This window comes from Cryptotermes secundus, unplaced genomic scaffold (genome assembly GCF_002891405.2).
Source record: "Cryptotermes secundus unplaced genomic scaffold, Csec_1.0 scaffold964, whole genome shotgun sequence".
Classification (NCBI taxonomy): domain Eukaryota; kingdom Metazoa; phylum Arthropoda; class Insecta; order Blattodea; family Kalotermitidae; genus Cryptotermes; species Cryptotermes secundus.
The window spans coordinates 1705180-1732168 of NW_019725428.1; the positions used below are offsets into that span (position 1 = coordinate 1705180).

A 26989-nucleotide genomic window follows, 5' to 3' on the forward strand; every position below is an offset into this window, starting at 1 on the left:
AACGCTGTACCAGTAACCTTGGCCTTGTACTCAGTCTGTAGACCATGAAGAGAGATGGGGAGTGAAGGTATGGCTCACATATTCTTAATGTCAGCACATGGTGGAGGTGGTCATTTTTATTCCCCAGTTGCTTTATCCCTGGGTGAAAGAAAACATCTGTACTGTGCTTAGAAATTACTTAACAAATGTTTACTTTTATACTGCTCTTGGTCAAAATGTTTTCTCTCAATGCATACATCACATAACATGAACAGATTATTTTCTTATTGTCTAGTATTTTTTTTTTGTTTGCTATACAGAAATAAATTTCTGGGAAATTTGTTTAACCATATAATTATGAATATTAAATCTTCCAACAAAAATTACTGGTCAGATGTACATTTTGCTTATCATGGAATATAAAAAAGAATGAGAAGATTGGGCAGTTAGTCACCAGCTTCTCGCTGTTGCAATTGCATCAACATTCACTTGTCATACTATGAGTATCATCAACACTGTATAGTCTCAATACTGATAGTAGCATTAAATAACTGATTTAAGAATGAAAAAATTGAGTGTATGTTGTTCTGTTCCCTTATGTGGTACACATAATTACCAAAAATATTCTTTGAAATTTATTAAGCTTAATAAATGATGAAATTGAAGTTAGCAAAAGGCTCCTGTATCAAATTTCAACAAAGTCTGTGAAACAATTACAGTCAGCTTGACTATTATTTTGGATCAGTTGTTGACTTTAGTTGTTTCGAATGCACCGTTTCAGAAAATTTATCTGTTTCTTTTACTAACTGTAAGGGAGTAATAGTTCTTACTCAGGTGGTCCCATTGAAAGAGCTAGTTTCAGTCTGTGGAAAATTGAAGATGGTGAATAACGTTGAAAATAATTATGTGTGTGTTGTTGAATCTTTACAAATCAGCTTAGCTACTTGCATGACTAGGTTCATTATCAGAATGGTTAAATTATTTTTTCAGTTAATAGAAGATTATCGCTGGATGAAGTTGTTATGGTGTATCTCTTTTAATCATTAGGAGACGTAGCTACCCAGCTCGTGCTGAACCATCGGAATCCAAAGGCTCAGAACGACCGATTCGATTTGCTGTGAGGTCACTAGGGTGGGTGGAGATTGCTGAGGAAGATCTTACACCAGAGAGGAGTAGCAAAGCTGTCAATAAATGCATCGTGGACCTGTCGTTTGGACGTTTTGACTTGCTTGATGTTGTAGGAAGATGGGGTGACGTGAGTATTCATATACCTTATTGTTATCTTATGGATTTGTACATGGGATATGTTATGTATTTGTGTAATATGGGACTGTATTTTCATTTCAAATAGAGCATAGGGAAAAATACAAAATACCCATCATGTTTCGCAAGTCTTTGATTGTATTTTCTAAATTATTACGAGCGAACAGCACCAGGTTCCGTAAATGCAGCAGGCTCTTCATGGACTGTGGGTTTTGGGGGACAGCTTCAGCCCCCACATTATAAGCTATATGTGTTATATGTGAAATTGACATTTACCAAATTTTGGAGTCCCTAATATTCATTTTATAGAAATTTTCATGGTGTAAAATATATGTAATTGTGCAAGGGAATATGATCACCCCAGTACATCGAGATCTGAAGTATAATTAAGACAGTATTTTGAGGGTTCACTGTATGCATAGGTAAATACAAATTAAAGGTATTTTATTATGCTTTGACAAAATAACCTCACAGTAATTAAACATATATTTTTCGGTTTTATCATCCTGGTTTTTCAGTACATTCTTTTCAACAGTCTCCTTGTATCCTGATTCCATCAGAATAAAATGTATTTAAGTCATTTTTTTCACTGCCAACACTGTGGATATCTCCATTTCAGATTGATTCCCATCAGTGCTTGATTCTGCTGTTGGTCTGAATACACTGATCAATCTGCTTCTTTACTGTAACACATATTACAGTCTGTGACTGCCCAGGACATGCATTGTCAACAACATTTGTTCATCCTCTTTTGAATCCTTGCATCCATCTATAAACTTTCATCTGGTTTATATAGTTACCACCAGACTCAGATGTTATGTCTCATATATTTGACTGGTTTTCATGCCCTCCGTCCAAAACTTTGATCACAGGTCACTGTTCTTCTCTGGCGCACCCTATAAGTGGAACAGCCAGGTTATACATCCCACTGTTCAAAGGACTCTGAGAAGTAACTGGGTCAGAATGAAGGAAGGTTCATTTCATTTATATTCACAATTTTCTTTTCAGTTTTGCTAGTATTATTTTTTATGTAAATTCAAATTGACTTTACTTTTTTACTTTTCTGTAACATGATACGATGAGATTTGAGGATTTCATAGCAGTGACTGTGTTCTGCAGTGGGTTACTGTGTAATCTAGTAAATGTTTACTGATGTTTCAGAGGAATGTGTGCTTCCAATTGCAGGATAGAAGAAGATGGAAAAAATATGCTCCTCAAAAATCTCGATAAACGTCTATCAGATTTCATGGCATCAAATGAAATCATAAAATTATTTTACCATCTAATTTAGCGCAAGTGAAATTGGTGCAGCTTTGTCATTTTTCAACATGCAAACAAATATTTTTTTCCCCGCATGGAATCCTGGAGTGGTGCACTGGAGAGTATGCATTGAATGCAGCAGGGACTGTGTTTGAAGAATGACAACATTGTACTGACCTATATGCACTAAATTAGTTGGTAAAAGATTTTGAGGTTTTTATTTTACTCACACTTATAGATTGATTTGTTGTATGCTGTTCTCTGTATCAGGAACCGTAGATATGCACCAGATATTAAAATTATTCCATATCTGTAAATGTTACTCAGTCACGTTTGATATGATGGCAGTATCTAGCTTTGTGATTATAATTTCTTAAGATGTTCTTTGTACTGATTTTTCCCCAGGGTAAAGAGTTATTCATGGACCTAGATGAAGGTGCACTAAAACTCATAGATCCAGAGAACCTGACAGTCCTTAATACTCAACCCATTCACACAATTCGTGTGTGGGGAGTTGGAAGAGACAATGGCAGGTAAGATTTGTCACCACAGCTGTTTTTATACTTAAACAAATTATTCCTTTATATTCTTTTCTTACCAGTATCATGGACTTTGTGACTATTATTTTTGTAACTTATATTTGTATGACATACAGGGCTGGTGTAAAAACATAGGCTTCCAAGCAGCCACTTTTGAAAGCTTGTACGTTCTTATAAAAATTTGTTGCAAAACAAGCCAGAATATATGCTCTTTATCTGGGATATGGTTACTTTCTTTGTCAATATGACAGTGTAAATCTGTAGTAGGTAAAATTTGCAAGAAGGAAAAACAGCCACATTAAGAAATTCAAATTTACTCATGTAATTAAAGAGAAGAAATACTATAGTTTATTGAATACCCCACATCCTCAAGTAAGCGGTGCACCCAAATGTTTATGATGAAGAAAATAGAAAAAAAATATATTAAAAAATCAAGTATTACACATTAACTAAACGTCAAACTTTAATAACTATATCAAGTGATAGGTATTATTTCATATAAAAGAACACTTCTGTGTTATTTTTGGTGCTGCTATATTTGCACTTCCTGAGACCTGGTGTCCTGTAACATGAAAATGACGCAGTATTAGTGTTCATTCTGTTGTGGCTTCATCACATAAAATTTGCTGATTAGAAATAAAGGTTATGTACCTACAGCATTTTATTCTCTGTTGCTTTTATCGTCATCATAATTGTCAGCAGAGCTGACTTGCTCTTCATCACTGTACTGAATGAAGTCATTATCTTACCCATCAAGGCTTATAAGATGGTGCTTCCTTTATCCTTTATCTTTAGTTTTTCACTTACCATGACATAATCACTTTTTTTTTTCACTCAAAATCACAATGTAAAACTGACTTTCACTATTGAGTAAACTGAGATGAACTGCACCCTTGCTAGTAACATATAACATGTGCAAGTACAAAAGCTAACAGAGGAGTGGACTGCTACCCTCTGGGATGTGCCAGAGTGCTGAATATGGCAGATAAATAGTGCTGTTAACTTTGATGCAAATAAGCCGTGCACCCCACTTTTTGTCTTGATTTTTTTTTCTGAAAATGTGCGTCAGGTATTCGAGAAAATACACTGTTGGAAATGAGAATTTTAATCATGTACAAAAAGTCTATTGCAAGATATGTACGAGGGGGGACCCAAAAATAACCGGAAACGACCTGTTGCGCGCGCATGCTTTGTAGTTACAAGTTGTGCTGCTAGGTGATGTTAGCTTTGGGTCTCCCGCGACTGTTAGTAAGCTGGCGTCAGTCTGAGTTAAGTGGTTTGTCTGTGGTGCTCTGTTGTGTGCGTTCCTGTTTCAACCCTTTGGCGATTAGTGAGATGGCCGACCAGAAGGAACAAAGAGTGTGCGTGAAATTGATGAAGATCGTCGAAAGACCATTGACCAACTTTCTGAGGAAACGAACATCTCATGGAGCACGGTCCAGCGAATTTTAACCGAAGGTTTGCACATGAGACGGGTGTCTGCAAAATTTGTTCCTCGCTTGCTCGGAGATGACCAAAGAGAAAACCGCGTGAATGTTTGCCGCGACTTGAAGAGTGAAGTGCAGTTTTCCCTAACAGAAAGCAAAATTTCACGCACACTCTTTGTTCCTTCTGGTCGGCCATCTCACTAATCGCCAAAGGGTTGAAACAGGAATGCACACAACAGAGCACCACAGACAAACCACTTAACTCAGACTGACGCCAGCTCACTAACAGTCGCGGGAGACCCCAAGCTAACACCACCTAGCAGCACAACTCGTAACTACAAAGCATGCGCGCGCAACAGGTCGTTTCCGGTTATTTTTGGGTCCCCCTTCGTATACCACTTTAAGAGCCATGTCTAGAATACATATTGGCAAGAGTGCACCGTACATGTCACAGTGTCATTAGATTCTCTGTTAGGTGCACAGTGGGAAGTAAGAAAGTGACAGAAAAGTTACATTTTTATTTATATGGAAGGAAAAGGGCCTTAACCATGTTATTCTGTTGCTATGAAATTAGTTAGCAGTATACAACTCAAAATATAGAACAAGTTTCATATCTAAAGTTTGTTTTAAAGTGATTTGATTTTAGCTGCTTAATATTTGTTAATTATGAAATGTGTCCTCTTTTCATCTGTATGGGCCCAATTAGATATTGTTTTTTTGTTTATAAAGTTTTTAATATACAGTTTATTTTAGGTAAAGATTTTTCTAATTTCTCTAATACCTGTACTGTTAATGCAAATCTGAGTTCACCCAGTAGTGGTGTTCATGGGCATTGCCAGGACTTTTCAGTGGTGGTGGTAATGGTGGTGGCAGGGGGCAGAATCGCCAAATTTTGCTTACAAACTTATGCTAAAGCCATTTAAAGCTGTTTTTACTGATTGCCCTAGAATATTTGGTATATTAGTATAATTTACTTAAAAAAAAAAAGCCTTTTTCTTTTCTGAATCTTAATCTTCTCTTGCCAGCACCCATTTTGTGATTTTATAATAGTTTCAAGTTCTTATTAGAATTAGAAGTTTTTTATGTCAGAATATCTTTAGTGTTCTGTAGCTAAAGGTCTGTTGTCTGGTTTGTGGAGCTAAGTAGTAGTAATTTTGCCTACAGGGCAAGGTGTATCTAATTGGGCCCACTGTTTATCCACCACCTAACTCTCGTATCTGTAGTGCATTGCTAATGTGGTTCTGTGTCTTTCTGTCTCTTCTCATACAACTGTATGTGCCATGGTGATGGTTGCTCACTCCCCTGGGACAATGCTACAGAGAGAGGTAAACATAATGCCCTGTAGCTTAAACCCATATATATAACTACTGACCATAGATTTGTTTCAAGTATGGAAGATTAATACTTGAAGCAAGAGTTTACCTTATTTCCTGTGTTGGAATGAAATAGTTCTGGTGATGATACTGTATATGAGAGTAAACATTTTTATTATTTTGGACATTGTTTATGGTTTTGAGTTCTTTCAGACATAACTTTTTGGAAACTGGACCTGTTTCCTCCATCAGGTATAAGGAAGGAAAGGTTTCTTCTCAGTTAGGCATGTTACTAAGAGCTAGTCTTCATTATTGGCCTTAACACTATGTGGTCCCAGTACTGAAAGCGTCATTAAGTGACATGTAATAAAAAGCAAATGATCACTAGACACTGAAAGAAGTTATATGTAGAGTGTAAGAATTTTTTAAAGAAACCAGAAAAAAAATTAAACTTGTGAGATGATTTACATTTCATTTTCTTGTGGATTCTCTCAGAAATTTTATTTGCAGTTTTTCTGTTGTTATCTTCCAGTAATGATATTTGATATTAGCAGAATGTGTACTGTGCTTAGTACTGCTTTGGTGCTGGCAGAGCTGAGTAGAAAAATTCCATTATTGCAGTTGATGTAGATCTAATTTCTGAAATGTTATGTTTGAAAAGTACTTGACAGTGGACAATGCTCAAAATAATGGTAGTGTGTGATGAGTAGGTTACATAATCAGAGTTGCAGTGTAGATATTTGTTCTTCAGTTTCATTGTCTAGTTTTCTGTGGGTGGTGGAATGCCATATGCTTCACTGTATGCATGTGTTTGGTGAGCATAAAACTTTTTAAGTGCTTCCTTTGTTGTGAATTTGTGTTTACCTCTTACTTCAGAATGCAGATTATTTTCTTTTAGCCTTGTAGTGGCAATGGGGGCAGATTTTTCTGCAAGGTGTTACGCTTCAGAATTCTTGCACAGTATCAGAACCTTGACACTGTATGCTGTACTATGGTGTTTAGAATTTTCATAAGGTACAGGTTTATGATTTGTCTGAGGATTGTTACAGAATAGCAGACAACTGGCAGAGCATTGAAGTTGTTGTAGGGTACAGAAATGATTTTCACAAATATTTTAGAAAAACAAAGAAAATAAATTTATATTTTAGTATAAATAAAAGAATCAAATTTTGCCTTCCAGTTCTCAGATATCTATGACTTGCATGTGCATGTAAAAAGATGTATTTACATTAATGTAGGTAGAGTTACAGGCTCTTCACTGAGTGTTAAGAACTTCAGCAATTATTCACCCTGCACTTCATTATTGTAACAGTGTTTGCACACAATCCAGGTGTCNTGAACTTTGCCACCTGATGCGTGGCTGTCAAACTGGGATTTTGGGTTAGCAGGACATGACGCTGCTAAATTTATGACTTCCCCTTCAAGTTTAGAATTTCTAAAGAACTCGGCCTTGTTACGCATTAAATTAACTGATTTACAAAAGGGCAGCTGGCTTCAAGCTTGACCCAAGCCACTTGCTGCATGTCTCAAGGGGGAAAATTCCAAATTGTGAGGTGAAAGNGCTTCACTGTATGCATGTGTTTGGTGAGCATAAAACTTTTTAAGTGCTTCCTTTGTTGTGAATTTGTGTTTACCTCTTACTTCAGAATGCAGATTATTTTCTTTTAGCCTTGTAGTGGCAATGGGGGCAGATTTTTCTGCAAGGTGTTACGCTTCAGAATTCTTGCACAGTATCAGAACCTTGACACTGTATGCTGTACTATGGTGTTTAGAATTTTCATAAGGTACAGGTTTATGATTTGTCTGAGGATTGTTACAGAATAGCAGACAACTGGCAGAGCATTGAAGTTGTTGTAGGGTACAGAAATGATTTTCACAAATATTTTAGAAAAATCAAGAGAATAAATTTATATTTTAGTATAAATAAAAGAATCAAATTTTGCCTTCCAATTCTCAGATATCTGTGACTTGCATGTGCATGTAAAAAGATGTATTTACATTAATGTAGGTAGAGTTACAGGCTCTTCACTGAGTGTTAAGAGCTTCAGCAATTATTCACCCTGCACTTCATTATTGTAACAGTGTTTGCACACAATCCAGGTGTCAGAGCGTCATGTTGTTTGAGGATTGACAGATTTAAAATATTCTGTTCCCAGAAAATAAATTTTAATGATTCTGAACGTTCGAAATGTGAAAAGGAAACACTCATCCACCTCCATCTTTAATGCAACTTGAAACCATTCACACTCTCTTTTTAATTTAAATTGACATTAAAATCACATTAATTGCTGCATGTTTTGGCCCTTCTTGGTCATCTTCAGACAGTTCACGTTTTGAAACTGTCACACTGCACTAGATCGTAAGTCGATATATTTGCATGCTGTTAGGTATTGTTGTACACATTAAAATGTGTTTGTTTGAGAATAAAACTGTCTCTCCATACCATGTTATTTTCCTTTTTCTATGTCCATGTTTGTACCCTCTACATATGTATGTTCTTACTAGTTGTGCATGTGTCCCTTTGGATGTTTTCAGTAGCTGGGTGTATGTTCCTTACAATTTCCTTATTAAAACCATCACAACACAACAATATTAAGGCCAGTGCCTAGTTTGGTACTGTATGTTCCTTGTATGGGCTGTATTATATTCCAAAAATGTTGATATATGTACTCCATGTTTTTCATTTGAGACTGTCATATTATAATGCTGGATCACGTGCAGAATGAAATTAATTCATAGCCAGAATCTGGTAAGCCACATATGATGCACATATTGAAATGCACTGAAAGAAACATGGAGTCTAGTGTTTCATTTTAATAAAGAGTTTGGTATCTCAAATAATTTTAAAAAATGCAGATATATTAAACTTCTTAGTTACGTATTGAAAACTTATAATATGATTTGTTAGAGAGCTTTAGTGACACAGTTTTAATTCTGATTGTTTTGGTTGAATAGGGATTTTGCATATGTGGCACGTGACCGCACAACCCGCAAGCACATGTGCCATGTGTTCCGCTGTGACATGCCTGCCAGGACCATAGCCAACACATTGAGGGATATCTGCAAGAAGATCATGATTGAGCGAAGCTTACAACAGAATCTTGCCAAACCAATTGATATCATTGGTATGTTCATGTAGAGAACACTTCACTCTGCTGTGAGTTTTATGAACAGTAGAGCTGTGATGCAAACTAATGCACTGTGGATCAGCCTGTCTTAATGGGAGGAGTGTCTTACTCTTCTGCGTGGATCCACACTTACAAAAACTTGCTGCATGTAACCATATTCAGTCCTTCTGCATGCGTGCAGTACGGTTGTTTCATTCCACTGTGTTTTTAGGTATAATTATGGGGTTGTCATAAAAGTGAAAAACTTAATTATGGTATATTATATCTTCTGGGATATAATGCTATGTAGTCTGTTGAAAGCCAATAACATTTCAGAGGAATATATTGCTTTCACCTCGGCTTATTCAACCCTAAAGATGAAGGTGATATGTTCCACCTGAAACGTTGGTTGACTTTCAACATACTACACAGCATTATATCCCAGAAGATAATACTTTTCATAACCAGCTTACTTAACCTACTTACTTAATTATATCAGATTGTTGTTCCCACAGTGTTGTCACTGGGTTATAAGGCCATATATTTGTAGTTTGGTAGATATGGACTTTTACTGAACTACACAGAAGTTCATACTATTCTTACTTAATTACATCATTACATCACCATGGCATGATGATGATTATGAGAGGCACCCAAAACTGCGCTGTCCCACAGCTGATCAGATCCAGCATTTTTTCCGACATTCTTCCATCCCCTGCTATTACTCTCATGCATGTGTTACCAGGGGAACATCATGGTTGTATTACAGAATAAACAGTGCATTTCTTCAACTAGTACATGCTAGTATGCATTCTGGCACACAGTTTGTGTATTGACAATCTCATCAAAAGTTGCATGTCTCTGTAGCATATTGTGACATTTTGCACAACGGAGGACCCCCCCCCCACCAGCAGTGACGCAGCGGGTGAGTCAGCGCTCTGTCACCCCCCCNGATAACTGAGAATTAATTGGGAGTGTGTAACACAGTGACACTTGTATAGCTCCCGTACTGTGAAACGTGTAGTCTACTGACAATAGCGTGATTTGATTTGCGAATAGGGTTATAAATTGTGAAACCCCTCAATATTGTTATAATTAATTATAGCCGTTACTTGTAGGTTGTTGAATAAACCAATTAACAATCTCTACGGCGTATTCAGTAACAAAACACGTTACATTTGGTGTCAGAAGTGGGATCAGTAACAAAACACGTTACAATATGTTTTGATAATGGGGCTAAAACTGTGTGTGAGGGTACCAACAGACCTCTTCATAAAGAGGAAGGAGAAAAAAGAACAGTGCTTGCTGCTATAACATTTGGGGGCTCATTACTACTGGCTACAGTAGGGTAAGTAGTTGACAAAAGTCTGAACACAAACTGTTGCAAGCATTTGCCATGTAAAGGCTGAATACAGACATAAAAAGAAAATACAATAATACTGAAACAGCACAAACAATAGGAGGTGCTCTCTACAGAAAGGTTGATTATAGGTGTGGGAACTGCCTACATTCAAGCAAATGTTAGAGTGAGTTGTGTCCTGATGGAGGAAGACGTGTATGCACTTCTCAAAATCGCTGTCCACAAATGTAGGACACAACTCACTGTAACGTTTACTTGAATGTGGGCAGTTCCCACACAGGTACACAAAGATCACACAATAAAATAATGCAAACACTAGTAAGATGAGGTCTAATCGGATACATAGCAAACAAAAATAATAAACAGCTCCTGGCAGTTAGTGTAGTTTAAATCTAAGCAGAACCTAAAGTACGAGCCAGTAAACAATTAAACAAGTTCAACCCATCTGCAGGTGACACTGTACTGTCATTCTCACAGGCAGAACAAGAATGTGCATTTAGATTTGAGAGCTGAAAACAAACCAACCCTTCTCACTGGAAATATATGACAGCTCATGGAAGCTGAGTGCTGTTTGGTGCAGATAACTTTTGCAGTGCTTTTCTATTTTTAAATAGTGATAACTCTTCGTTTTGAAATAATTCTTATGTGTTATTTTACTGAGATCATTAATTAATTATGTAAATAGGATGTGCAAGAAGATGCAAGTGTATTAAGTGCTTGAATGCTATAATTGTTTTAGGTGGCAGTGGTTCTGGGGGAAGGTCAGGACTGGCCACACGTCCCACAAATCTCCCCACAGAACACAGACGATTCCATCATCGCAATGGCCAGACATTAGTCAGTAAGTATCTTCAGGTGTAAAACATTGTACAATTCCATAACTGAACCTCTTAAGCAAGAAATTCTGTTAATATAACATAGAGGAGGCTGAATCTAATACCTGCGGTTCATAGAAAGCGTAAGTGGAATTGATAGTCTTTATTTCATTATGTCCAGACATAATAATAAATGTAGTTTTATACATGAGAATGGGCACAAAGTCATATGTAGTCCAGACAATTACATTTCTGTGAGATGTCACCTATTTCTTGAACCAAGAAAAAGGAACAAAAAAAATTGAAGTAAACAGTCTAATTTGTTTTTGGGATGACAGTATGCACCAATGCCAGCCCCTGGTTCACCCTTCAAAACAATTTTGGAACTGGTTTGGTGGAATGGCCTTTAGAGTTGTCATCATAATACTTCTTATGACATCAGTGTCATCAAAACGCCTCCCTTTCAACATTTCCTTTATCTTCAGGGCTAAAAAAGGTCATTGGCGGCTAGATCTGATGAATTGGGAGGTTGTTCCAGCACAGTTATTTGTTTACTAGCTAAAAGCTCCCTCATAGACATTGTTCTTTGGTGAGCTCCTTTGGGACCGTTTTTGCACACACCTTCCTCATGGCAAGATCTTCAGTTAAGATTTTCCTAACTGTTACTCTGTCGATGTTCACTTGCTCTGCTGTTTCAAGTGTTTCTAAAACTTTCTTCATTCTTTATATCCTACCCATTTTCAATAGCAACTTAATTCTTTACTGAGACTGTGCATTATTGTGCTTATAAACACAAGAAGATAGAGATTGTTTTTGATTTTAAACAAACTTCATTTATTCCATGCAAAGAAAAAGCTGTACAAAATAAAGTTGTCAAGAATTTATTTATGCCTTTTTGAAGTGTGTTTGATGTATATGAAATATGTCTTATATGCCCAGTTATGCCCTTGGGTAAGTGGGGTAAAATGGATGGACATTAATTCAAGAAGTTTCGGTATTTGCCATCACCCTGCTGTAACTACAGGGAATTTCCTTCAGTAGTAGGGAATGGATAAGATTGATTACAAAAAGGGAGTTGTTAAATACATAATTATTTTTACTATATACATAAGGATACATGGTTACCAATTGGTTGCTACATTAATCTAGCCCCAGGGGATCAGTATTCTAACATTGCACTGCACTTCCAATTAATTTGGATGGTAATGAAGGTGACGGTGCAGAACGGAAGATCTTGAGGGTCCATGGTTCTTGACTGGGCCAATCTTCTTGTGACATATTAATTAACTGTTGGAAAGTTACAGGGCATAGGTTCCTGTGCCAACTGCTCTTGAATTCTTATCAATAATCTTCCATGTCTGCTCACCCCGAGGTATTTATCGTATAGTCACAGCTGAGTCAACATTCTGTACTGTCCTCATTGTAGATCCTGGTTACCTTGTATGTCCACATATCCATCTCAGCAGTATTGGTTTTGTTGGGCAATGTTGTGATGACTACACTAACCTGCATTCACATTCCTAAGTTACTGCACTTCTTCTTCCTGCAGTTTCTTCAGGGTACTGCAAAACCAAAAACTGTATTTCCATAATTCTAAAATTTACATTATTTCCTTAAGGGCATAACATACCCCTTTGTGATGTTTCATCTATCCTTTTGGGATGCATGTATTTCCAGTTCAGACCTCTACATCAAATGCCTGGAACTATCAGAATAGTTGATTTGGAATTGTTGAAGTTTAACCTTAAATGAGGGTTAATTTTAAATCATAAACATTCAGTGGATATTCCAGTGTCTTTTTTATTTTTGTGTGTGTATGGATTCTGTAAATTATAAAAACCTGAAAATGTTCTTTGTGTGTACTTTTTAGCCCAGTCATTTCCAACTCCAATGGAAGAGCCAAAGAAAGTTCTGCGGGCACAGTATCTGGGCTCTACACAGGTGTCTCGGGCTACAGGAATGGATATACTCAACGATGCAATTGACAAGCTAATTTCCAGTGTGCCTACAGAGAAGTGGCATTCAGTGAATGTTGCTGTGGCTCCCTCCATGATATCCATACTGAACCCCTCGGTTTGTATCACTACAACAGATCAGATTAAAATCAGAGTTATGACACATAACAGTATGATAAATGTTAAATGATCAAAATCCTAACAGACTAACTCTTTCAAAACTTTTCCTCTTATATCAAGTCAAAACTGACCAAACTGTTCCAGTAGTATGTCAGCATACATTGAAAACCATCATAATGATTAATGTCATGAAATGTAGGTGTTGATATATGAATACATGATTATATTAGACGAGACTGTGTTCAGCTAAACCAGCGGTTTGGAAACTCTTTATAATATGAGGCTCCCTTGATGTGGATAAAAGTCCTCTAACCTATAAAATTCACTTCAAATATGATGTAACAGTTGTTATGTTTTGGCCTACTATATAATTTAATTAATTCAAAATAATTTTTATAGGCTCATTGTTTATTTAGTAAAGTTATCTCTGAAACAGGCTGTGAAGACCCATAGGGTTGTGAGAGGTTGAGACTCCCACATCTTCTAGACAGTCTGCTCACAGATGACATTAAGGTTGTCAGCGTTACGTGCCAGCCACCTTTTACCCCCCAGGAAGATTCGTGGTACTCATTTCTGTTAGAGGCTGAGTTGACCCCAGGGTTGTAGTGAGGCTGGAAGGATTAGGTCAATTGAAAAATCCAATGACCTCCTCAGGAATTGAACCAGCGACCTTCTGGCTTGTAGCATAGTGCCTCAACCAACTACACTACCACATACCCCATTATTTATTTAGTATCCAGATTAATTCGGCATCTTTGTTGTATGCAGCAACCCCTAGCAAAAGCTTCACAGCACCTTGGAAGGCTGTGGTTCCCTCTGGGAAATACTGGGTTGAACAGTCATTTTACAAAGAGTGCTGTAAAGTATTAGGTCATAGAGAGCACACTAGTTTGCAGTGATTGTGGATTCCAGGCTACATGAATGGAGTTCATACATGACATGTATAATGAAATATTGAAACTAGCAGGTGTAGTTTTAAACAGCTACTGTTTCAGAAGTCTCTGTGATTGTTTAATACTGTGTTTGTGTCCTGTTATGCAGGAAGAAAACAAACTGGTAGCAGAATGTCGTGTTCGCTACCTTTCCTTTTTAGGAATTGGGCGCAACGTGAAACAGTGTGGTTTCATTATGCATACTGCACAAGACCTGTTCATTGCACATGTGTTTCACTGTGAGCCTTCATCAGGGGCCCTCTGCAAAACAGTGGAAGCTGCCTGCAAGGTAAGTGTCCTTCCCCCTGGGTCCTACTTGAGGAACCACTGGTTATTTGTCTGTTCAGGAAATATCCCTGTCCTTGGGGGTCTCCTGAACCAGTTCAAACCAGCATGAATCCTTAAAACATACTTCTCAATGCTGTTTCATACACACACATTTAAACCTCCAACCATGACCTGGATGGCCAGAACTGACCTGTCATCTTTGTGTAGTGCTGAGATTAAGATTTGTAAAGCTATACCCCTCCTCTATCATGCATCTTCATGGTGTGATACTTAAGTACAGGGACACTATTGGAAAAGAATATAAATGAACGTGTCATTAATATACTGCACGTCCTGATTTATTTTGTTCTTAATACCTTAATGAATACCAAACAGAGCAGATGTGATGGCTCAATGATTAGCATTCCTATTTAATATTTGGAAAGGTACTGGATTTGAATCTTTGGTCTGGTGACAGAGTACCCTGGCTCAGATGTTTTGGTTTTCCATGTTTTTGCTGGGGCAGTATCCTAAAATAGGCCATTTCATTCAACATCCTCTTGAATTTCTTATTCAGATTTTTCTGCCATGCTTTACTGTGACATGACACCTGAAAGTCAGAATAGCAGGGCCAGAGTAGACATGCAGAGAACAGCTCGGTAAACTACTTCCTGTGGAAATTAACATGCACGCACCACTAGAAGAACTGTCATTTCTATGCAATGGCGAGGTAATCACACCTATATAACAATAGAGAAATTGTTAGGAAACAGTGTTTTCTCTTGGATCCCACCCAATGCTATATGACGAGGATCCAAGGCCGGATGAGATAGAATTGAGTGTCTGTTGAGTCGACAATCAAAGGTGATTGAGAAGAGATGGCAAGAGAGGAATTAGGCTGTGCAAAAAGACTTCATGTTTGCTGCAGTTACGGTGAGACTGGTATAATTATTGCTGTGTTGAACTCCGTTGCCAGGATACGACTAGAAGATGGAGACTCATAGTGCGTGTTTAATGGTGAACTGCAAAGTGAGTAGATCAGCAATAGCGCTGTATTGCCTGTAGTTGTGAGTTGTGTGAATAAGTGCAGTAAATCCAAACATCCAATCCAAACCCCACCTAATAGTCATGCACCCCCCCCCAAAATACATGACATGCAGAAATAATTTAACGTCCATTATTTATCATCCGTCAGTTGAACAATTGCAACAGGATGCTGAAATACAGAAGCAGAAATAATCATCATAATGTCGGTTTTAGTGTGGAAATGTCTACATAACACAGCAAGTAGTCTGTAGAATCATAGCAGTAACTGTGTTAGCTTCCAACATCACAGTAGGCTGTAACATAATGGTTCCTCATCATTAGTTAAATATTGTGTAGTAATATATAACCTGAGAAAGTGCGTAGCTGACATGGATTTATGGTGGTAGGATTACATGTTTTGAAGAGTGCAGTGAAGAAAGCAGATACAGTTCATATTGTAACAGATTTGATGGATGCGTTGCCAGGCAACAGCTCTGTAAACACAGTCCAACACGGAACAATAGATGAGGCTGTGTTTTCTATGTCGTCTGCACCAAGCAACAGTGGAACAGTGAGGTTATGCAACATGACTCTAAGCAAGAGCTCAGTAAACATATTTCCATGTATCAGACCATACTATGAAAGTGGTGATTTTATCAGCAGTAGAGATGGTGTTTTCTGTGGGGTCTTTGCAAAGTGCTTGTAAGAGAAGAGAGTGACAGAATTTGTCAGGGCAGTTTGTGGCCGGTTGTAAGCTGGAGGAGTGAGTAATAGATGGACTTGACTTGAGTTCCCAAGTTCCAAGGGAACAGCAGTGTGGCCAGAAGAAGAATTAGAAGGCTTAGTGCGTGACACTGCATGTGCTGTAGTACAGAAATACTGAGAGTGTGTAATTGAATGAGACTTTTATAGTTCCTATGTTATAAATCCATTACCAGGAAACGGATAGTGAAGACTAGTGGAAATAGATGGAGAAGATTAGTGTAGAGTGATTGTAAATTGTGTGAATCAGCAATAGTGTAATAATTAATTGTAGTTATGACCTGTAGGTGGTCAGTAAATCAAATTACCATTTGAACCCCATCTTTAGTCACTAATACATGTGACAATATATCTGAATGACATAAGTGCATTTACCTGTATTTTGAATCTGAACAGTAGGATTTAAATTTAAAATTGCTTTGTGTAGAGGAATTGGAAGGCTATCTTTCTTTTCTACTTAATAGAATTTTATAACTGTAAATTACACATCTGATTTGGTCCTGCAATAGTTTATGTTGAGGCTCCAACAAGATGTCATGTGTATTGGTTATGGAAATGACTGTACACATGAAGTAAACAGTATGCCATGCATGATAGTTATGAATATTACCACAAGATTACCTTGCTTTGCTTGGTTATACAACACAAATTTCAGCTGTTGCTTAATTTTTGTTTTGTTATTTTTCACCAGTTACGATACCAGAAGTGCTTGGATGCACATCCACAGGGGTTGGGTCGTAACCAGAGTAATGTCCAGACACCTGGTGGTGGCACCAAGGGATTAGGAGCGACTCTAAAATCTTTCGTTGGGTCCCTCACTGGGCGTGGCAGCAACAGGCAGTTCAAGGGGTCAAGTGAATCCTGAGAGGAGGCCCTCTCTCTGCAGGTAACAAACGATCAGGTGACTATGTGTCAGGAACTGAGACCACATGCGTCTATCTCTCTCCTTCCAGTTTCCTCCCTTTGCACTTGCACACTGACCATGCAGCTGCACAGGTGTCGCATTTGGCAGAATGTTGAGGCTTGTTAGTGATAACAGGAGCAGATTAAAATGTTGCATGGCCTTAAGGCGTGATGAAAACAAAGCCCCTACAATTTTTTAAAACGGGTTGTAGAAACAATAAATAATAAGCATTAAGACATTTGTAGGATTTGAAGTTCTCACAGCAGTGGTTATGAAGAGTGCTATGTTCTGGCATATAATGCCATGTAGTCTGTTGAAAGTCAGCCAATGTTTTGGAGGAAAATATCGCTTCCATCTTCAGGGTTGAGCAAGCCAAGCAAGAAACCAACGTGAAAACAGGTGGCAAGCTGAGTACATGCTTCATTAAGAAATTTTGTTCAAAAAATTTCATAGGCAGACATTTTCATGACAGAATAATTTAAGGAAAAATTTAAGAAAGTGTTGTTTAAAAAATACCATATCTTGGCGAAAGTAATAAAAAAAATATGTCCCTGTAACAGCATGTGAAGGACCATAAGGTTGTGTGATGTCGAGGCTCACACATTTTTTCTAGACAGTCGGCTCATAGATGGCAGTAAGGTCTTCAGCCTTAGGCGCCAGCTGCCCTTTACCCCCCAGGAATATTCTTGGTACTTATTTCTGTTACAGGATGAGTTGACTCCAGGGCCATAATGCAGCTGGAAGGATTAGGTAAATTGAAAAGAAATTCACCTCATCGGGACTCGAACCTATGACGTTCCAGCTTGTAGCATAGTGCATCAACCAACTATGCTACTGTGTGCCCCCTGGCAAAAGTACTTTTAATTAAATTACTAAGAACTATCAATTTACATATCCAGAAGTGCACAAGGATATGGAAGCCACCATTTGTTTGGCACTGATCACACAGTTGTGCCAGAATTGAAAGCAATGAGTGGTACTGCTTCCCACCTTGTTTTTAAATGTTGCCATTTTTCCTCCATGTGTTCTTTTTTACCAGTCCAGTCAGACAAGATGTAGTCTGCCATTTGTTAGCTTATTACTGCCACTAGTGATGCTGTGTACTGCAGTTGAAGCTTTCAACGTTTTTGAGAAGTTATTGCCTTCATCTTCAGTGTGGAAATGATGATGGCCAAACATCATGTTCAAGTGGGTAACCCTTTTGCTTCATGCTTGGGAGGTACCAGGTATAGAGCTCAGCCCACAGGCCTACTTTTCTGACTGACATGTTTTATGGTTTTCTCATATGTCCAGGCAATACCAGGATAGACCCTCCAGTTAGACCATGTCTGCTTTCCTTCCATATACTGTCCAATGCACTCTTTCCTACTGATTCTATCTTTTTGTGCTATACTGTATAACTTGAGTTATTGGAAACTTTGTTAAATGAATTGTAAATAAATATAAGTGAAGAAAGGAGAGTGATGTAATTGCATTGCCTAATTTAGTCAGAACATTCTGTGTAGTAATATGTAGGCACTGATATATCCTCCAGTCGAGACATGGTTTTACTATGTTCTGTGTTATTACATGACTTTGTAAGGTAACCCAACTTAAGAGTAACAAAGTTAAAAAATTAGAGTGTATAATACAGAGTAGATGCTGACATGAAGACAATCTGGCAAATGAACTAGATACATGAGCAAGTAGGAGTTGGTCCTGAAAGGGATAAATATATCATATATTACAGCTACATTTTTCATTGTGAGACAGAATTGGCAGTGATTAAATTTATAGCCTAATAAATTAATTGTACAATGAATGATCTTCACCATCTTTTTTCAGCATTTCACTTTTATATAGGTTGGCTTGAACCAAGCCTGTCCAACTTTCTACATCTTCCATAAGCCCTGCATCCCCAGTTTTCTCCCATATATTTTCTTCATTTGTGTGACATTTTTCCTTACCTGTTGTTCCATTTTCTTTGGGTGTAGGATTTGAGGTTCTCACAGCGGTGCCTATGAGGAGTTCCATCATCTAGGATATAACATGATGTAGATCATTGAAAATCAACCAGCGTTTTGGAGGAACATGTTACCTCCATCTTCAGGTCTGAAGAGTATACCAAGCAAGTATGCCTGCTCCATGCTGGTTTCTTGTTTGCCTTACTCATCAACTGTGAAGATAGAGGCTGCATGTTTCTCTGAAACATTGGTTGACTTTCAGTGGACATGTGGCATTATATGCCATAAGATAGAATTCTTCCTCATGGTTATTTCCCTGTTATTTTCCTATTCAGAACCTTATTTTGGACCAGTTCTTTATTATGTGACTAGATCTATATATTAGTAAAGCAAATTGACACCCAGTAGCTTGTGTTACTGGTATAATGAGTGCCTTTTGTTTCACAAATTTGCACAATTTTTGTATCACAGGAGCTGTGGCCACTCCCTGCGGAGCGAGAGGTGATCAGACACCGTCACCTCCAGTCACCACTCACACTGAAGTACTTTAACACCAGCAACAGTAGCAGCACCCTCCGGTCACTCTTGTCCCCAACCCTGGACAGTCGGCGAGTGTCTCCTCTGCGGTGGGACTAGGAACCATTATGCAGCAATGTGGCTCCACTCTGCTAGGATCAAGTCATGGACATCTTTGTATTCTGAGTAATCTCAGTGCACTGTTTTCCTGTTGTTTCTGCAGCACACAGGTCATGTTTACTGAAACTTCAGCATGACTGGAAGGCAGCAGATTATAACAGGTGATCCCGTGTGGCAGTACGTATTCATATACATCTTGTTTGGAAAATGCAGTGAGTGCATCCTTCCCTATGGATCTGAAGTACAAGAGCAACTTGATAGCAGACTGACAGCAGCAGCAAATAAGTGACAGATTGAATGCAGGTGACATTTGGAGAAAGAGAATGAAGCTGGTGTAAAACATCTTCACTTCATTCAATATATGTAATATAGATGATGATCCAGAAGTGTACACCTTGTTTACTGACATATACTGTGCATTCCTCTATTTTGAATGAAGGATATTGCATCATTTCCATGACTGTTTCTGAAAAATGAAACTAAATAAAGATGTGGTTGAAAGATGTTGTATGGGAGCAATTCATTGTTATTTATAAATATGTAAACATGTAATGAGTGTGTAGTATATGTGAGTGAGTGGGGTAAGTACTTGTAGCATAAGGGAAGTGACTTAGTCAAATCGTAAGGCCAGCTACAAGCTGTAGTACTAGAAGGGTGGATTCAGTCATCAAGATGTGAATCAGTTCTAGAGACCATGAATAGAATCTCACTAATTGTTTTCTTTGCTTCTGATGTAGGATGCAAAGACTGTCATCATTATGATACATCAGAAGAGACCTGTATCATCAGCAGTGGGTATATCATGATTATGTAATATATCCAATAACGAAATATATGCCCACTGAAAAATTGTTTGAAGAATAGCTTCAGATTATATTAATTTCAGTCGCTGAAATGATAAGTCATTACTGTATGTGTGGAAGTGTTACCATAAAATATTCTTCAGCATTTTTAAAAAATAAATTATATATTTTATATTTATTTGCTGTAGTAGAATTAGTGTTCATAATTAGAAGTATGAAATCATTGCAAGGAATGAAACAGCAATGCAAAGTATGTCATGAAATGCTTCGAATATAAGGACATCTTGAAATCCTTCACATTTAGAGAGCAGTGTGAATTTATACACCGAGATGAACTGATACAGCTGGAGACCATGATATGTCTCCAGTAGACATTGCGAGTCTTTGCGAGTGTTGCATATTGTATTATACGTGCATGCATGTGCATGCATGTAAGTACCAAATTATTAGATGTATAATATCGATGTTGGTGTGAGGGAGTCGTATCTTCCCACATTAAATGTTGCTGACAAATTTTTTTTAAAGTTCACAGTGTTGCTTACTCAAGCAGTGATATTTCTATATATATATATAATCCATGTTGTATAGCCCACTGAGTTGCACAGATTAGGACAGAACTATTGTTCTGTATGGAAGTTTTGTAAGGATGAACATGGCAGGCACTTTAAATTATTTCTTGCCATTAAGAGAATGGTGTAACATGGACATAATTTTCCAGCTGATTGGAAAGACACATTTTTTTAGTGTAATTTTCATGAATTGGTATGACAGTTTATGTAGCTTAATGGACCAATAAGGGCAATCAAGAAATGGAAAATATGTTTAAAAATATATGCTGTTTGAATTTCAGGTAAGAAACTGGTTCATTGCCAATAATGCATGACAAAAGACTGTTCTTGTTGGGGACCTGCGGCTGAGCTAACACTGCACATTTGTTATGATGCTGTGTCGATGTTTTTAGACCAGCGTGTATAAAACTTTTGAAACATTCCCTGATAGAACTACTTATTTGTATGGTTTACTTCTCAAATGAAGTAATGGTCCTGACAGGTGGTCAGCATTATTAGCATGGTATGGTGATTATGAATGAGATCAAGCAGTGTGTTTCACATCTGATCATTGTGTATCTACTCCTCTTTTCCACCTCAGATATTGTCAGAAACTGGATGAACTCATGGATATGCTGTGTGTCCATACCTCAAAAGCTTACCATAACAATCATGGAGCAATTGAAATAGGCCTGTTAGCTGATGATTGTAGTTTCTGCCATAAGAAATAGTATTGTCTTACAGTGACCAGTTTATGTTGGTCTGTTGTAGTCTTATCATATAAAAGAGAAATCAAATGGGATGGCACAGTTAGTGTAAATTGAATTTTCTAAAATTAATTTCTGTATTACTTGTCAGTGATATTCACTCATTTACTCGCTCACTGTCAGCCCCACGAGCACGTTCTATAGCTATGTAATAGTGTCAGAGCTATTGTATTTGTACATAGCATTATACCAGTTGTATGATGTGGTGTCTCCATAACTGGGTGTTAATAACTTAGTAAAAACAAAGTTTGGCAGCATTTGCTCGCTTGCTCAGCACAAATATCTGCAGCTTTCCCAGCAGTAAGCTCATGACATTGCAATCATGGTAACTTTTGCTTATGAATGACATGTGAAAAGTGGATATTTTGGGGGCAGAATGTCAGTGGAGGGAACAATAATCAAGTACTTGTCATTTCCATAGTAAATGTAGACATACAATATTGTTATTTATTTTCAAATAATGCTTTTAAGAGAAGAATATGTTTCAAGAAAAGTGGGGTATCCAAAATATTGTTCTGAAGTGTTCAATTTGGGACACAATGATGTTGGCAAGGCATCTACTGTACTACGTAAATCTTGTGCTTTTCTCCCTGTCTGAGCAACAGCTTGGAGCATCATTACATCAGTACATCCAACCATTGCAACTTGACAGACAACTGTTGTCCCCAAACTTATGTTTCAATGATCTCTGAACTGTTAACTACTCCAATTCTCTATCTGTCTGTGTGTTTTGACTGAAGAATTTTCTTGTGATATATCGGTGAACAATTGAACTCAGATTCAACAAGTCATACCCCACAAGATTTGAATGTGCAGTTGTACCTCAAGAGCCTTGAATTGGTATAAGAGAAAAGTATGAGCATGAGCATTAGCTGGTGAGTAGAGTGGTTTTGTGGAAATAGACTGGTGAGTATAAATCTGGTGACACCTGTCACTTCATTACATGTTATTTTTTTTTTATTAATTTCCATTGTTAGCAATGTTTGGGACACGTGGGTTCCTACTTTAGTCCAGTTTAACCTGTATCATTTTGCAATAGGGGATTTGAATCTGTTGCTGATATGATGCTGGTAGCTGGATTCTGACATGGCAGAGATGGGCCTTATTTATATTGTAAACAGTGTGACATCAGGCATGCCAGGGCTTGGTGAACCCATGGATAGTTGATGCACTGATGATGAATTTACTATGAGTGGAATCCTACTTCCAGTCATCCATGCCTTCAGAACTCAGTCATTTTTAAAGTAAAATTTACCTTACCAGATGTATAATGAAACAGAAGCCAGTTTTACATGAGAAGAACTGAGAATGGAAAAATGTTTTTAAAATTAAAAAAAAATGTTGGAAGATTGCTGGGTGTGTAGTAGTATATACCAGTGGTTCTCAACCTTTGTCAGATTACAGCTTGATAAATTCTTTTCTCTATAAGACGAGGGTCCAGTATAATTGATGCCAGGGCCTGGTACTGGGCTGTGGCCCAGTGGTTGAAAAACACCGGTTTATACCTTTCCTTTACATAAGATACATTCATAGTTAGTCAGGTTGCAATGGGTGGAACAATGGTTGAATGGACAGATGGATGAATGTATGTATGGATAATTTTACATACGTTTGGATAACAGGAAATGTTAGAATGGGTGAATTCATTTTCTAAATAAAAGTCAGAACCTAGAATTTAGAGTAACTTGGAAGAATGATATTGAACAAGGAGGGACAGATTTATGTGTAACTGCCTTTCTCAAAAATTTTATGTTCTTACAGAAACAATTTTTTGTGGCATTTTATCAGAGTGGTATTTCTAATGAGAAGCAAGTTCAAAGTAATTGTGTCATTACTCTGTTGTTGCATATCAGTGTGTAAATCTGAGAACTTATGAAAGATGACACACACAGAATTTAAAATCTGAGATGTAGTCAATGATGAAACACAGTTTGGTCATCAGATTTTTTCGAGGATTTGCAAACAGTAATACCATATTTAGAATTATTTAAAATTTCTTCAACTCAATATATAAATCTGGTTAACATACTCAAATATTTTCCACTCATCTCCATATCATGCCAAATGCATGGACCATACACACTCATATTTTATCATGGTGTGATAATTAAGCATAGAAACAGTTTTACCTTTGCTGTAGGCAATGTTATTGCATGATTTACAGAAGAAAAATTTACTTTGAGTTCATATCTCTATATAGAGTTATTCCTTCTGTAAAATCATCATAATGAGCTTTAGTGTCATCATGACACTTATTAAAGATTAAATTTATGCTATTATTTAGAGTTTTTTTGTAATCACATTTGTATGAAAGTAATGTATGTCATGATAGTGTCACTTGATTAGGCACTAGTTTCTTATTGCAGAACCCCTTGTTCAGTTGTAGGTGACTTTTTGTGAAATTCATGTTGGTTGAAGTGGTACAGGAGCAGGTTTTTCTCTGGGTTTATTTAGTTTTACAGTCCAGATCATTTTGCCATTGCTCGATACTTATCTACCACTGCCCCCTCAGGTGTGTAATAGCCCTGACTAATCATCATGTAATCATATGCTTGGCTTTAACCCTTTCCAGTACATTGAACATGAAGTTGTTTCGTGGGTCCCTTAACAAGAATATGAATGGCTTCCAACATCTGTTGGAAAAGAAATACTAACACCAGGTCAAACTACTCTGACTCTTGTAGATTTCATGATCATATGATACAAGCACACTGAGTGTATTATAGGGCTGTGGAGGGAAAATACCAATGATGCACCCAGTGCACCTGTCAACTGGAAAGGGTTAAGTCTGGGGCTTCATCTCTGACGTGGCACCCCACTGGTTATGGAGTAAGGAAGTTGCATTTTTACTTTCAGTTCATTGGACAAGTTAATTGTGTGATGTGATGTGATGTGTATTCAGTCTTGTCACAAACAGAACTTAGAGACATCAGTAATTACTGCACACAGAAATACAACTTGTAATCCAAGTTTCTGTTGAGATAGCATTTTACAGATTTTGTTTTCCTGTGAACTATATGTGCGGCAAAGTGTTTGTGTCACAGCTGAATTGTTGTATGGTTAGTATAAACTTCATACTATGGTTATGCCTTTCATTTTGATGTATTGTATATACAGCTCACACTGACATGGAAATGATCACATTTACAACAAAATGTTTGAGAGTACACAGTTATGAAATATACTTGCTGGTCACAGTGTACAGCTTGCTTTGAGAAACTCACAGAAGTTAGGTTAGTTTAGGTCATAGCTTTATAAATTACTTTCCAGTTTAAACCTCTTTTGCATACAATGTTCTAGAATGTTCATATTTCAAAGCCTTTGTACAACCTGTAGAACCCAAAATGTTTGTAATAATATTTCCTGTGGGAGGAGCAAAACTGGGATTCAGAGCAGTTGATATGAATGTGAGATTTGAGGTTTTCATTGTGGTGATTATGAAGATTATTGTCTCCTGAGATGGAACACTGGATACCTTGAAGATGAAGGCAGCATGTTCCTTCGAAATATCTGTCAGCTTCTACCAGGTAACATAGTCTCACTTCCCAGAAGACAGTAATATATAGTTTATATGAATAGTAACCTATAAAATTTCCATATTTACTAAGGAAGAAAGCAACAAGAAATAGAAAATCTTCTTAGCAAGAGAATGCTTTATTTTTGCAAGTGAGTCAGTGGTTCTTTTGGGAACATGTCCACATCTGTTTTGGCAGTTTCTATACATTTCCAGCACTGAAGAAGATAGTTCTTGAAGGAACTTCTCTGTGGAAGTGCTTAGGCAGAAAGAAAAGATTGACCCAGAAACTTTTCATCATTTTCATTTTCATTTTCATTTTTATTATCATTCAACAATTCATACATACAGGTATTACAACCATTTGGATAGGGAAATTGTCAGATTCTCGTGCATATCTTTACAGAATACACTGTACCACCCTAATATAGGGGGTTTGTCATCTGAATAATATTATCTAGATCTAATTACCATTAATTTCATTGTCTTTACACAAAATACAACAAATTAATCAGCTACATATTACATTTACACACTTGATGAATCAAAAGACATAAATTCATCTACAGAATAAAAGGAATGTTTCAGCAAAAAGATTTTAATTCCTTTTTAAATGAGTTAAAATTTTCCCTTTGTTTTATTTGATTGGGGACCTTATTATACAAATTAATTCCCATATTTATCACACTCCTCTTACAAAGAGCTGTGTTACAGTGCTGTACATGAAAATTTAATTTTTTTCATGTGTTATAATTATGAATGTCTGAATTTATTGCCATAAAAGCCTTGTATTTTTTGATAAAGCATGTCACCTCCAATATATACAGAGAAGGCAATGTTAAAACATTGTAATCTTTAAAAATTTGTCTACATGACGTGCGACTACTAATACCACTAATCACTATAAGATCATGAAAGTATTGTGGCTGTAGTTTCATAAAGTAATCATAATGTATTCTTTCCTCAATTTAAGCACTTGAATTAACAAGAAAACTGGCAAAGGTAAAGAGAAAATACATACACATTACTCATGTGATTTGTTCAACTATAGGAGACCCGTGGCAGCTGTCAGTATCAGTGATTCAAACATGCACATTACAGTGGTGGACATTCTTTGGAAGAATATTCTAAATATGTTTTACATTTCTTTTTGAATATGTACACTGCTATCATGACAGGTAGCTGGAAACTGACAAATTGCATATTGTAACATGGCAAAGTTAGTACATCAACTGCAGGAACAGTCAGAGGCAGGAAGTAGCCCAGTGGGTAGAAAAAAAAAGAAGTTTGAGCAGTAGAACAGTTTTACCTCACTTGGCTGGAGATTGACCCAGAGCACATGCACTGTGTATGCAGAAAATTGAATGAGGCAGCTGGATAACTGTCATGTATGAATTATTACAAATTTCATTATTTTGTGCTTGTTTTATGTTACATGATAGATTTGAGGATCTCAATGACGTTACTATGAAGAGTGTTGTATTCTGATTTGTAATGCCATGTTGTTTGGTGAGAGCTCAGTTCCCTACCTGTTTTGACTGAATTCTTTCTTTGCTTACTCTGTGATTGAAGCTGGAAATGATATGTTCCTCTGAAACGTTGGGCTCTCTCTGTACTGCATGGTGTCACAACGCAGAAGACCGTATGCTTCATGTCACATGTATGCAGCAGAGCAGTTTGTATCATTGCACATCTGAACTTATTGGTTCAGTATTCCTGTCTTTTATACTGTTATACTTTAGACGTAGT

At 37.2% G+C, this 26989-nt stretch overlaps 1 protein-coding gene across 9 annotated transcripts in view; it reads left to right on the forward strand.

Annotated features, from left to right (window-relative positions):
* Nucleotides 1-24928, forward strand: part of LOC111863426 (protein Fe65 homolog) — a 323054-nt gene extending 298126 nt beyond the window's left edge. For 8 of the 9 annotated variants that reach the window (XM_033751060.1, XM_033751062.1, XM_033751061.1 and 5 more), the window contains 9 exons: nucleotides 1027-1234; nucleotides 2908-3035; nucleotides 5788-5793; nucleotides 8737-8906; nucleotides 10988-11089; nucleotides 12934-13136; nucleotides 14180-14359; nucleotides 16817-17011; nucleotides 19444-24928. In XM_033751060.1, coding sequence (XP_033606951.1) covers nucleotides 1027-1234; nucleotides 2908-3035; nucleotides 5788-5793; nucleotides 8737-8906; nucleotides 10988-11089; nucleotides 12934-13136; nucleotides 14180-14359; nucleotides 16817-16990 — 1171 coding nt within the window. In that variant the 3' untranslated portion in view covers nucleotides 16991-17011; nucleotides 19444-24928. The remainder of the gene's footprint in view (nucleotides 1-1026; nucleotides 1235-2907; nucleotides 3036-5787; nucleotides 5794-8736; nucleotides 8907-10987; nucleotides 11090-12933; nucleotides 13137-14179; nucleotides 14360-16816; nucleotides 17012-19443) is intronic. The other variant, XM_033751063.1, reaches the window with a different exon arrangement.
* The last annotated feature ends 2061 nt before the right edge of the window (nucleotides 24929-26989 follow it).